This window comes from Triplophysa dalaica, chromosome 15 (assembly GCF_015846415.1).
Source record: "Triplophysa dalaica isolate WHDGS20190420 chromosome 15, ASM1584641v1, whole genome shotgun sequence".
NCBI classification, from domain to species: domain Eukaryota; kingdom Metazoa; phylum Chordata; class Actinopteri; order Cypriniformes; family Nemacheilidae; genus Triplophysa; species Triplophysa dalaica.
Genome location: NC_079556.1, coordinates 13,814,261 through 13,828,882, shown reverse-complemented (window position 1 = coordinate 13,828,882; position 14,622 = coordinate 13,814,261). Strand labels below are relative to the sequence as shown.

The 14,622-nt window shown below is 37.4% G+C and overlaps 1 protein-coding gene across 1 annotated transcript; it reads right to left on the bottom strand.

Moving 5' to 3' along the window:
• Positions 1 to 293: 293 nt before the first annotated feature.
• mbip (MAP3K12 binding inhibitory protein 1) lies at positions 294 to 6,692 on the bottom strand. The gene is made up of 9 exons (XM_056767079.1): positions 6,562 to 6,692; positions 6,176 to 6,292; positions 5,289 to 5,507; positions 4,149 to 4,245; positions 3,326 to 3,391; positions 2,944 to 3,096; positions 2,641 to 2,738; positions 793 to 831; positions 294 to 691 (listed from the first exon to the last, which is right to left on the bottom strand). Exons 1-9 carry the CDS (start codon positions 6,685 to 6,687, stop codon positions 584 to 586), a joined length of 1,023 nt encoding a protein of 340 aa, XP_056623057.1. The 5' UTR covers positions 6,688 to 6,692; the 3' UTR covers positions 294 to 583.
• Between the last annotated feature and the right edge of the window lie 7,930 nt (positions 6,693 to 14,622).

Sequence of the window (14,622 nt, the reverse complement as noted above, 5' to 3'; positions counted from 1 at the left end):
GAACGTAATTTCTGTCAAGTTATTATGATGGTCACAAAGTATAAAGATTTGTAGGTTTTCTTTTAGTTTCAAACGATTACATTTATTTTATCTTTAATAACTACAACAGTTCATTATCATTTTAATACAGTTTTGCATTTAATGAAGTTTTCAGGCTATTCTTGAGACCCAAAATAATGAATTGAATGAAATACATTATTTATTCCGAGGCTGAAGATTTCAATTTCAGCAGCTTATTGGACTTTATGTAGAGGCTGTAGGGAAGTTTCCAGTAAAAACGCTTAAAAAGTAAATGCAATTCTCATGTGTGTGTTTATTAACATTCTTAAGTGGCATACAGAAGCAACATGAATGATGATCATCAAAAACAAATGCTAAATAAAATTTATGCGTAGAAATAATCAATGTTGTTACAATGCTGTAAACCATACATTTGCTTATGTATTAAAATACAATCAGCGTAGCTTTATACACACTTTTGTTAAATATTCAGATGACATCGAGAACTAAACTAATGTTGATGAAGTAAAAAACAATGAAATCCACGAGCAGTAAAAGAATACAGGTCCATTTTGTACGTATGTCAATAAGGAAACTCCCCTGCGTCTGTGGGTTGGAACACGCTTGTTTTTTTCAGTAAGGCAGCTTTGACGGCGCTGATCTTCCCATCGAGCTCAGCGAGACTGCAGTTCTATTAAAACAAGAACGTTTTCATCAGCCGAGACATTCTCATTTGACAGCAGGAGCTTCACATTTTTCCCCATTACTACTTAAATCACTAATAGAACTTACCTGCGACACAGAGGTTTTAGGCCGTTTCTGCAAGTAATTCTAAAAAAAAAAATAAGGGGTGTGTGAATTAGATGCCGATATACAGACAAGGCACATGAGATGTCTATAAATGGAGTTCATCTCAATATCAGATTAAACAAAAATCTCCACTATGACCTTATTCACAGAATAAAAGAAAGAGATGGAAACTATTTCCAAGAGGGAAAAATGTAAAGGCAGCCAAAACCATACATTTAACCAAGGACAAGGACGTTTAGCAGTAAGTGGGCAGAAACATCACATGATTAGAGTATAAAACAGATGTCCTGCATCGTTACTCAATCACTTCCAACAGACCAGCGCTGTCATAGACTTTCACTGATTAACAGCATTAAGTGGGGGCCATTGGATTTTTTTCTCCTGTGACCCGATGGTCTTTTCATTTATACTGTCCATCTCTTTTTATCTGTTACCCATAATTTATTTTCATCATCACTTTTCGCCTTGCCCATGAGCCCATTTGGCAGTGAGATGATATCGGCTCAGGCATGTTCAGCAGAGCTCAATTAATTCATTCTATTTGTTAAAAGCGCTGCCGCAAACTAAGAAGATCAGCATATTTGACGGCACTCGACGTCCCACTTTACAGGCAATACATGGACACACACATTGTAAAGGACATGGAAATCAGCTAGCTTTCAGTCCAGCACCGAACTAAGTGAAGCTGGTGTGAGGAGGCGTCGAAATGGTTCAAGAGCACTTACTCAGCTAACTTTGATGGGCTACAATCTGACAGGGATAACAAATTCTGAAGTGAGGGAAAAAATATCACTCATATCAGCTTTTAATGGTTTTGAAGAACTCTTTGGTCGTCTGTCGTGAGCGCAGGAGGAAACACAGAAGTCAGCGAAACAAGGACGTGCGCTGTGTGCAGTGTAAAAACAAACAGAACCTGTGGTAGCAAAACTATTGACACACTGACCTTAGTACTAATTCACTTGGTTGTCTAGCTAAAATGTACCCACATTTGAAAAGCCAGAATAGAAAAATGTCATGTGGCATACATAAACCTTGTCTCTTTAAGCTATATTTCTCTGAGATCCACTTATAATGTTACACGTTTTAATGATCAATCCACCCTTTGTCTGAGCTTTGGAAGAAAGTTGTTTTGAAATGGACCTTTAAAAAACAACCCCTTTGCTTGATAAATGAGCAACAGTAATTTCTCTGTGCCTTCTGCACTTTGTTCGTGATGCAATGCATATGTGGAACCAATACAGCCATTGATCAAATTATCATACGGAGAAATTAAAAACTGTTAAAATTTATCACCATTACAAAGAGTGTTAAATTGGTCATAAAGCTCCCTTAAAATATCTAAAGGCACAAGTCTGTATTATAGAATATAGATATATTATATTCATCCCCGTATGTGGCAGAAATGCACCATCAACTGGTTTCCCTGTTGGTCATGAGTGTCTCTTTACCAAAAGTCTTGCAGTGTGTGCACTTTTTCAGCGTTGTGATGTGTGCACGCTGCTAATATAAGATATCTTGTTATGTAGTTTGAGAACCACAGCGATTCAGGTAGTCTGACAGTGTGAGCTTGCCTTTCAGACAACACATCTACATGTTCAAGTTACCATCCATCACTATTATTTTCCAAAAGAAACACATTGTGTGTATTGATATTCTGATTTATTTAGACAAAAGAGTCATCCAGTGTCTTGTCCTCTGCGTTTATAAGCTACTGTGGACATTCCAAGAGAGTGGAACTTCTGGAATGATACCGCAGATTAATTCAATATCTGATCATCCACTTCTCCAACAAACAATAACACACACGCATTCTCTCTCCCCACCACTTACTGTGGAGTGGAAGTACTCTGGGGAAAGGCCCTCAAGCTCCAGAATTCGATCTTCAAGTTTCTTTAGCCGCTGGTAAACGCTTTGAGGAACTGGACCTGCTATAAGACACATAAAGCAAAATCAGCGTAAAATAACAATCAAAACTTAATTTATCAGCACACACAGAGTCCTTACTACCGACTCTGACTATGAAAAATTGCATCTTTAAATATATATTTCTAAAAATATATACAAAGAAATACAAAGACATGTCCAGGACATGACTATAAACAGGCGAGCCGCACTTCAGGTGATCTAGCTAACCTGGTGGAAGTTTTAGGTGGGCTTCCATGTTATGAAGTCTCTCTTCAATGGCAGGATTTCCACAGTCTCTGCTAATTGAGCTCTGCTGATGGTCCCCCAGATCAATGTGCACCTTTCTGGTTTGGGGTCCATATGTATTGACCACACGTGTCACTACAATAGCAAAGAAAAACAATTACTGATCCATGACTCCAACACAGAATAATGTGGCCATTATTCTGAAACTAACTAACACATCATTGCGATTTTATAAAGTATATGTCCATAGGTATATGAAGTACTGCACAAAGAGCAGAAGCAACATATAGGCCTAGATAGTCTACATAGTTAGGTTGGTGGGATGGTGTACAAATATGGAAAAATGTAACAAAATGGAATAAACCTTTGACATGACTCTTGAAACCAGGATATGGTGTGAAGACTGCATCTGTTCTGGCACAGCTGTCCTCTATAAACCAAAAGAAATTAAACAAAAGCTATTGTTAAATTGTAGATATTCTACATAATTCATGATTCAATTATGACAAGAGAATGAAAATTCATGTACAAACAGTCTATAATTATTTTCTAGATAAAATGTTCTTTAATGAATTAGGTAGAAGCAGACAACAAATACCGAGCATCGATGGGAACTTCTTAAATACTATTTAAAACACACCACTCAACAGTTTGGTTGACAGAATGAAGAGTGTGTAGCTAAAATAAATATAAAGGTTTTATCAAATTGACATGTCTTTTGGTGTGAGATGCTACACTGAACACACTATGGGGTGGACAGGGATTATTTTAAACCAGGACTAGGCCTTAGTTAAATTAGGACATTTTAATGTTCATTATCAGGGGGCGTCCTTAAATTCTTTCCAATATAGTGTATGCATGGTAAAATATTATGTAATTGATCATTTCACCCAAAACACATTTTAAAGGCTAAAGTGAAATTCAAATATTTCGAATAATCATAAAGACATCAATGTGTGTCCAAACTTTTTACTAGTAATGTACATATATGGACTGGTAAATAACTCACAAATTAAACAAGCTAAAAGCAAACGACCTACTTTAGCCAACGATAAAGAGTCATTTGTAGTGTAAGCCCAGCATTCTGACCCCTCGCCCATGAAAATCAGCACTCTTATAAACATTGGCAATTGATGTGCAGTATCCCACCGACCCCCACCTTCCCCAGGCTGCCCTGCCATGCTTACCCTGATTGCAGTCGATCACGTTGCAAAACTCCCTCACATTGTTTTCATTGATCTCCAGCTGTTTGCGCTCTATAAATGCAGATATCCTGCGTTCAATCTGAGAAAATGAGCAAGAGAGGGCAATGAGGGTCGGATTGATGAGCTATTGAGAAAAAAAATCAATTCAATGTCTTCTTTTTGCTGTTTAGTTATAATGAGCAATACTAGGGCCATGTGGGCTACATGAGTAACAAGTGAATGCAGTGGACACAATTATTGCAGGAATCAAAACATTTTCCACACGCAGCTATTTGAGGTTGTGATTTGCTTTGGCTTTTTATTATAGCGACTGTAAATAAATAAGCAATAAAAAAATGAGGGCCTCCTTGTCCTTCGCCCACATGCAATCTCTGCATTTAATGAACATCCACTTCATAATGTTGCAAGGACCAGGACCTCTCTCAGGACTCTCAAAGTGGGTGGATATTTTTTTTTCTCTGAGGGAAAGCAGCCACTGAAGGAGGCCTCCATTCAATTGAACTGTCTGTCCATAGATAGCGATTCATAGTCATACACACTGACCAAATGGGCCTGACTGCATGCAAATAATAAATAGCGACTATCAGACAATCAAATTAGGCACTTAAGCAAAAAGTAAACATCTGTCATAAAAAGAAACATGTACAAATAAAAATATAATAAAAAAGAATGTCAATTGAATGGAAGCAAATTATGCAGTTTATCAACATAATGGCTCCATTAAAAAATAAAATAGCTGAAATAAAAAACTGAAATGTGTTGTTCTTTAAAGATTTTTTTGGCATTTTTGCTTTATTTGTACAGTTAAGTGAGAGAGGGGACAGGAAGCGAAGTGGGAGAGAGAGAAGGGCATTGGTTCGGGAAAGGACCACGAGACGGGAATCAACCTGGGTCGCCTAATGCACAACCACACCACATGTCGGAACACTGCCCCACGAGGCTACCGGCTCCGACAACTGAAATGTGTTTTAGTGCAACTTCTTTTTAGGTTAGTTACTATCTCTCTTGTAATACCAGCAGTTTCTTTGAGACTACTGAAAAACATAAGAAAAATGTAGCGCACTCTTAAACCAAGGGACGATACTCCATCATCAATCTGTTTATTTAAACGTCATGCTTTACCTCAGATTTACCAGCCTTGATCTGAACATTGTCATCAGTCTTGTTACGATCCTCATGCACACCAAAGTGTTGGGATGTAGGAGAAATATTCACTGTGTCAACCTTCATCTGGTCATATGTTTCCGCTGTTTCTTGTCTGTATCCCAGCGTACTTTCACTGGTGCCTGGATCGGGACTATTAGAATCCACCTCAATTTGCTTCAGATTCTCAGATATTGACTGAAAGAGACAGAAGTAGTTAGTGTATGCGTTCAAATGTATTTATCAGGCTTTGACGTGACAGATAATCTAAAGCCTATCTTAATACCAATTAGGCTGATCAGGATCCCGATATTAAGCAGAAATTAAAATTAATATTACATTGCTTTTCAAAATCTGATCATTTGACATGTCCCAAATATTTCCCTTTGGGCAATTGTCGGTCTTGACCCCTTAATTTTGCAGCTTGCAGCTAAATTGACTAATATTACATTGATTTTTTACAAATTATTATAAAGTATATTTCAGAGGCAGAATGACATGAAAAATATGAAACTACAATTATGAGATATCTTTTTTCTTGGACAGTGGTCAGTGATGCAGTCCACTCCGCCACAAACGGACCAATCAAAATCAAGATTTTTAGACAACCTTATAATAAAAGTAATGCATATTTACATTTAGGCATTTTGGCAGACGCTTTTATCCAAAGCGACTTACATTGCTTTATCCTATACATTTTACATAGGTATTTGCAGTCCCCTGCAAATACGAACCCACAACCTTGCGTTACGCAATGCTCTTACCACTGAGCTACAGGAAAGCTAGAATGCACATGATAGCACGGCGTTCTTTACGTTATGTGGGTCACATTATCCATCAACTAACTTAAATGGATGCTGACTTACCTGTAGCTTTAAGATATACTGTTGTAAACAGTTGTACACATATGATGGCTGAAGCCCAGAAATGTTCCCACTGTCGACACTGACAGTGATATTCAACACTCCTTCACCCACTTTTAACTGTAAAACAATATTAAGCTATTTAATATTTAAGATCTCATTGGCAAACATGCTATTGAAATTGTTGTCCTTAGGCTTTTTTCGCGCTCTCTCTCTCCGTTTAATAAGTAATTTATATGCTACTCTTTAAATGTTTCTTTATCATTGCGTGTAATATTAAAAGAGCAAGTCAACACACCGTTATACACAGGACTTGAATATTCATCTGTATAGTGATACATGTCGGGTTTCATAAACACTTTAAAAACACATGCATTATTCACACAGACCTTTGTGCCAAACTCCGCTAGGGAATCGAGAATTAAGACAACGCACTCTTTAAACAAATGTCCGGTATCATGTGAAATCTGTTTACTTCCAGCACACAGTGCGTCTCTCTCTCCGTTCGCCGCCATTGCAGTTCCGCTGCTTACGGCAGCGCTGATTGGGTAAGGGCTCACTAGTATAAAATTACCTCATTTCCGGGAGTAGGCGAGACCCGTTCTGGACAGCATAAATGCAATACGTTTCTTTTTTAAATACTCACATTGGATTGGTTTATTTATAAATGGGTACATTTAATATCTTTCCCAAATAGGCTATACTATTGTTATAGCAGGGATATCTCTTAAATGTGCAAAGGGGTAATTATTTTATTTGTATGTGTTGATCCCTTACATACAATACATGTGATAATGGTACAGTACAGTAGCCTATACATCAAAGTATGGGCATGATAGCATCAGGTACACAAAAGTCTATGTGTTTTGTAAAGTACCTGCTTTATGACTTTCTATATTAGTCTAAATATTTAATCACACAGCCTATACCCTATAGCCTACTGTATGAAATATTTTGTTTAATTTACAGTCAATAATAACATTTCTAAAAACACACACAACACGTCTCTTTGGAAGCATTCCATATCTTTGATGGGTCTTAACTTAAAGCTGGTCAGAAGGGAGTTCTGAAAACTGTTCCTATTATTTACTCCTCATGTCAATCAAAGTAACGTCAGCTTGGAGCATTGTATATCGTACCCCAAAAATGTGACCTTTAAGACAGGGTGAAGGGTTTTGACATTGGTTTCCATATCCGTCAAGTTCAACCGTTGAACTTCAACGTCATACGTTTCACACTTTAGGAGATATTGTCAGATTCTGCACACTACTCACAGTTTTTCATCCAGGGAACCTTTTGAAAGGCAGAGTGTCCGTTTATAGCAATACTGACTGTCAAACAATGGTGTAAGGGCAATAGGGATGGGAAGCTGCTCACAATGGTACTCTTTTCTGTCCCGAGAAAGTGTGGGAAATCTCCCCAGTCTATTCATACATTTTTTCTTCTTTTTTCCATATAATGAGGAGACTGATGAACGAAACAACTGAGAAAAAGAACAATTACCATCAATGACAAAGCACAAGTGCTCAGTGCTGAACTCTATAATGTGTTATGGAAGGGTTAATCATTTTAGGAAGGGTTTTGGAGACCGACCTTTCAGCTCCAGTCCTTTCTGTGGCGCTCTTTAATTCCTGCAGCCGGAGGAAAACTGTTACACTTGACATCCTCTTATGCCCTGTGCTGTTTGAGAATATTCCCACGCAGCAGGATGGACAAAGAGAGGCAAATCAAGTTGGTTACCAGAGTTTTCATGTGGTATGTTTTAATGTAATGTTTCTAATACTGCTTGCAAAGTTCATGACAATTAACATTCCTCATGTAACTTTTTAGAAAAGCAGACTACAAATTTTTTATGAAGTATGTTGTGACATTTTAAGCCATGATTTTTCATAGTCAGGTAAGTGTTGCGTTCAGAATCGTCACATCCATAATGGTCCATATTCCTCATATTCCCCTTTCTGGTTTAACACTCAGCACCCATTGGTCAAAATGGCACAAACCCATCAAAACCCAGAAAAATTTTACGTTTACACTCGCAGATGTTTACGGCTTACAGTTGCAGAGACCATTGTACATTTTCATTTAATCAGCAGTTCTAGATGTTTTGTGGCCATTTCAGTCAAGTGTCTGTTGAATTTCAACAAAATCAAACCTCAAGAGGGACATTAAGACATCCAACAGCAATGTAAAAGACTGACAGCATCACAAGAAAACTGAAAACAACTAAAAATTCTCATACATGTACTACTAAAGAGGGAATATGAACTTGTTTTCTTTTTCAGTATTTGAGGTCTGAAAATATACAGAACATCTTTTCTACAAATACAATGCAAATTGAATCAAGTTTTTCTTTTAAATTTGTTGAGAAATCTTGTTTACATGACAAAAATCATTATTTTAACTAAACCCATACCTATATATGAAAATTCAGAAAAACTTAAATAAATCTTGAAACAAGTTCTCTTATTTTTTTCAGTGGCGGGTTAAAACCACCCTTCATTTTGCGCTGAAATATATATTCAATTACAAGCCAGCAGTTGGGTTTGTCCCTTTTGACCCAATGCTGGTTATATGGTGACCATATGTAGTTGTGCATAGATAATAATCCACTGAAGATTTTGATGCTGAGAATTTTTTTTCTTGAAATAGTGAATATTTCCAGCATCTGTCATTTAAAGAAAATAATATTCACATTCATGTTTTTTTTTCTGGCTTCACCATGCAATGGCAATCACCCTGTGCAACGGCAGGTTTTATATAAATATACTGTTTCCTGTTGAACCACACCTTAGAGTAAAAATAATTGTTAAGTGTGTCCTTACAATGACCCATTTAATTGTCCTGCCCTTTCTTTCACTCAGGTTAGAAAGTAAATAATTGAAAATGAGCCACAGAGGTCTATTGGGAATCAGCACAAAGGGAAAATAAGAGAGAAAGAAGACCATGCAAAATAGAAATATCTCAGCCATCCCAATATCTAATATTAATCAGACACGCTTTCATCTAGGCTGTATGTGCCATCAGTAAAATCTGTTTTTGTAAAACGGCAGCAGTCGTGTCCACCATGTTTTCATTTCTTCAAAGCAACCTTATTGTTTATTATATAGACCACATCTATATGTTGAAAAAACAGCAGAATTTAATTCTTACATACATAACGATGGGCTGACCATGCATGTTTTGTCAACTTTCTATAAGTAGGTTTTCATTTGTTGAGTGATGCATGTAATGCAAATAGGGTCATGTTTTCTATTATCTTGAATAGTTTCATTGATGACTTAAAAAATCAGTGCATGTCATACAACTGATCTATATATGCATCTCCCTTAATGAATTACCTTTTACAAAGTAATGTATTTGCCACAAAATTCTGTGATTACAAACTTTCATTGGTAGCACTTTTGACTTTCAGAGACAAGGCTTAGCCTAAGCAAGGACTAGGTCTTCGATAATTTAGACAATTTAAGTGTCTTTTATTAAAATGTCTAAGAAAAAAAACATTACTGATGTGCATCTGGAAGCAAAATAATGGCACAGACATATTTTAAGATGTGTCAAGGCAGGTTATTTTCAGTTAAGACAGCTCAAAATTCAGTTTAGTCTGGTACTAGACTTAAGCCGTGAAACTGGGGCAAAGTGTTTTCTCCTCTCTTTTAAAACTTGATAACTTCTCATATCCACAATGACATGGTTGGTTACATTTTATCATTTTCATTTTCCCCACATTCACAGACCTGCTAACTGGCTGAGTAGCAAACCCTAATCCGGTTTCAGAATTTGTTTCTATAACATTATAGGGAGCGTCTTTAAAAATGATCATCACTAAATTCCGAAGGATGCTACATGTGGTGACATTTGGGCTCAAAACTACAGCTAGGTTTAAATAAACAGACAATCAGTGCTGATTTCCTCTCTTGCGTGAAAGTGTTATGAACTACTTTTTCTTTAACATCTCACATACATTGCCTTCAAGTCTTAGATTAGCAAATAGCAAGCATTACAATTATTTCTTCACTAATTAAAGTCAACCATGCTTTGGGCATTTAATTGAAAATCCATCTCTTACTCTTCTGTCTTTTATTGAGGGGGATTCGGTTTTACAGCTTCGCTAAGTTTTCTCACTCCTTGTCTCATAACTCCCCCTCTGCCCGCACTAACAGGAAGCTGCACCTGTCACCTGGGGGCCCCTGCCTGCACTCAGGATCAATTTACATAACCTCATTTAGCAGTTCACAAATCAGAGCCATTAAGAGCTGCTAACAGGAACCAAGGGTTCTAATTTAGACTGCCTTTCACAGTGGGAAAATTGGGCAGCTCAGGCCTACAAATAAAGACTCAGGTCTTGGCTTTGATTGTTGATTGTGATGGTAAATGTGCGGATGATTAGAGCAGATTTTCCCCTTTATTGATTTTCTGCCAAAACACAGCATGCCACGGTCCTGTACTAGGAAGCAAACTCGGATCGGGAGGGGGCATAAGCTTGAAAAAGGGGCCACGGGGCTTCATGATCACATGGCAAAAAGTCTTTGCTCAACGGCAAAATAGCATAGGTATGAAATGGCATTTGGAATGTAAGTGAGATACGTAAGCTTAATGATATTAACTTAAATTGTCCCCAAGTGACTGCTCAATGTGCCCAAAAAGAGCAACATCAACTAATTCAGCATTGCCAGCCAGTGAATGGTATTGTGCGTCTTCAAATGCAACGTTGAAACAATAGAAATGAAGGTGAAAATTACATCGTGTGGAAAATGCTTTGCAGATAAACCATTAAATATGCTTTATTAGACTGTAGACCATACACCTTCTATAACACTCGTAACAAAATGTTTGATTCAATGCACCAATTTTATTTCTTTATTAAAGAAAACGCTCCCTTTAAGGTTTATGATAAATGAAACTGATAAAGCTTTGCTAAGGGCAATTAGATTACTGTTGATTTGTTCATAAGGCATTATACCTTCTATCAGTCATTAAATTAAAATCGGTGCTGTGAAATCTAACCACCAAGCATAGAAAAAGGTTACACATTTCTTTCTTGTCTAATAATTCTATGATTCAAGTATTTAAAAAATGACTTCTAAAAACATGAAAAGATCTGAAATACAACACACTTATGAACAAATGCATTCATATGATATCTTTGCTCTTTTCTATTTCAGACTGATTGAAGTCATTCTAATTCATAAATGCATTTTGTTGCCACCATGAATTCGCCCCATGCAGGCTTCTTTTCCTGGAAAGAACAGTCGTGCAATCATGTGATGATTTAAGCTTTAACCCCTTTCATTTACCATTCATCAGATAAACTTCAGCATGTCACTATACATAGCACATGTCAAGTATGCTTATTCGAAATGACTCTCAATCGGCAGTCGATTTGGCAAAGATCTTATAATATGAAAGAGCTGATTCCAACCTACACGTGTTCACTGCCAAACTGGTGAATCTGACGGTGTCTGAAGTGTTTGTTGTCTTAGGGGGCAGAGGAACTTCATTAGTTACGTCAGGGAGCGCCTTCTACTCATTGTTTCGGTTATACAGTTGAACTGTAGTTTGGTGCCACAGGATTCCATGCCAGCAGTGATGCGAAAATGAAAAAGCCATGTCACTAATCAGCGAAGTGTCAGTTATTAATGTTCTTACTAAAAGAGTCGCTTTGTCTCTTTGAGGACGGTCTCCAGTAGAGCTATAAAGCAATATGCTATCATTCCCTCCCTTTTAAAATGACGGCGGAACAAACAACTGTTGTTACCCCTGTGGCAGCATCCCGGTTAAATTAGCTTTAATGAACGTGTAATTTCTGGGAATAGACTGAGCGGACTCGAAGAAAACAAGGTTTCTAATTGATTTGCATTTCTCTTTTTGTGAGCAGTCGCTCATTGTCCGAGCGCGCTATTGATCGTCTTCTGTGTATCGCCCCGCATGTGTTTCCCTTCATTAACTGATAACGGGTTGCTGATAACTCGTATCCCGGCTCTAATGTGCCTTAACGCCTACTTTGTTCCAGTGTCATGTCCGAGGGCAGCCCGCAATAATGAGCAAGTGGGTGGGCTGATTTTAGGGCTATCTGTTGGGGAGGCGTTTAGTCTGACGGGTGCAAGAACATCACTGGTGGGGTTAAAAAAGCAGCACCTCTTAGGTCTGGTTTAGTCCTATACTTTTAACTGTTGCACAGCATGGGACCCGTCCTCCATTTTACTCAAAAACCCTGACACATTCAGTTGAGGTCGGTTATTGGCGCAGTGTCCAAAATAAAGATTATATGTCACATACTGTATGTATATAAAATAATAGTATTTTAAAGCCATTGGATAAAAGTGAAGTGATAAATATTATACAGTACTAGTGTCCAACATGGCAACTCTCATACGAAAATTATACATGTTTTTACTAGGATACAGTTAAATCCAAAAAGGATTACTGTGGTAAAGCCCTGGATCTGCCAAAAGTAGTCAAATCAATATACAAAAAACGGTTACTACACTTCCCCGCAAAAATACACGGTTCATTTTCGTGAGGGAAGTTGATTTGGTGTTTGGGTAAAATAGGGTCTGTGTGAATAGTCCTGCATTAAATGCGCCGGAAACCGTACGACCAGTCAGAGAAAGTCTAATCATTACAAACGTTTACCCTGATTTCCTTTGCCATAGAATTGTAAATGGAGCATAGAAATGATAAACGATACGCCATACGTGCAATTGGCCACGTTATACAATGGTCACACAAACGGGAGCCGCCGCGTGCGTAGAGAGAATTGCATGTTAGCTAATTGTTAATTTGGGCGACTCGCGCTGACTAATTATGGCGGCACCGCCATGCCATTTGCATGATGGACTTGCCACCTGCCTCGACGCATGACAGCCCGCAGCCTGGGCAAACTATATAATTACTGAACAGTGGTGGGGCAATTTTTGACTGCCGTCCCTTTGTGTCACATGAATTCTTCCTAATGACATATTTTATAAAGGGGCAAATAGCATCCCTCCTTCCGGTTCTACAGAAAAAAAGCCATCGTCTCAACAGGTTTTAGTGTCTAAGCCGCAGCGTACTCCTGTATAGAGTGTATATTCTTCACAGTTGTGCGGTCTACTCATTGTGTACCAGACTAGGTGGGCTGCATTTTATACAACTGATTCCCGTATGCTTATTCAGAGATCTTGAACATGATTCATTTTTTTTACAGTATACGGTTTATGGGTGTCATATTAGATTTCTTAAATAAGGTTTTAAAAGCTTGTGTATTTTGTTATAGTAAACGTCATTTTGGTGCGTGTGATTTAAAAATGTGAAACGAATTTGTAGATTCAATACCGGACAAGTGTACCATTAAACAAACCGACTTTGCTCATTGAAACTTAACTTAATGTGTTTTATGATGACTTAAAATAGGCCTAAAAGAAAAAAAACTGGATTCGTTTTCTGGTCAGACATTAGAATATAAATAGCTACTCCAAAACCCTATCAAAGTTTGGGTTTACGTAGCCTATATATTTATATTCGTTCTGCATTCCAAACCGTTAGATCACTAACGGTTAACCGAATTGGTTTCGTTTATATCTAAATCTTAAAAAACTCTAAACGAATCGCTATGGACTTCCAGTTCAGATCTATTATGTTAACATTTTTGTTAAATAGTTTTTGTTGCAACACGCTTAAGTAATCAGATTGTGTTTAACTGACAAAAAGTTGATCAAAACAGCAGTGAGATGAGGTGATTACACGTTCTTTAGCAGAGAGGAAATGTTAACACGGTTAGTGATGGTTCGCTGATCACCAAAGGACTCCCGCTGGTACAGTAAAAGACGCTGGAGCGCCTCTTGTCTGCTTGGCATTTCATTATTGAATCATGACCAGCGAGCTGCCACACAAGCGTTTTTTCTTCTTAACACTCGAGGAATTTTGCGTATATGATTTCAGAATATGCCTTCTCTCTCGCACATGTTAGTCTTTTATACGTAATATAACCACATAGGCAGTCAAAATATTGCAGGACTGATTTAATACGAAGAGCATTCTCAGTAACGCATGTTATGGTAAAGCATCATTTGGCAGCAATCATATAGAGCATCGATGCAGCGTAAGTTTTATTTTAATAGTGCCTTAAAGCATTAACGAAACTGTAAAACCATTACTATCTAACGTCGTTTAATACGACTTTTGTAAACTTGTATGTAATCTTATTGTTATGTCAATTATAATAAAAATAAAGCTGTTTCATGCTTTTAAAAGATTTGCCATGTAGTTCAACCCTTAATAATTTCATAGGTAAAAAATGGGCAAAAATCACTTTCACTATAATATGAAATGAACCATTTTCCTATCCGAATATTTCTGCAATTCATTATCATTTGCCTTGAATTTTAATAGTGTATACAGGGTTAAAAGAAACGTAGCCACGAAACATTTCTACGAAAAGAACGAACCAGATCTATAAACAGTTAAGAAAT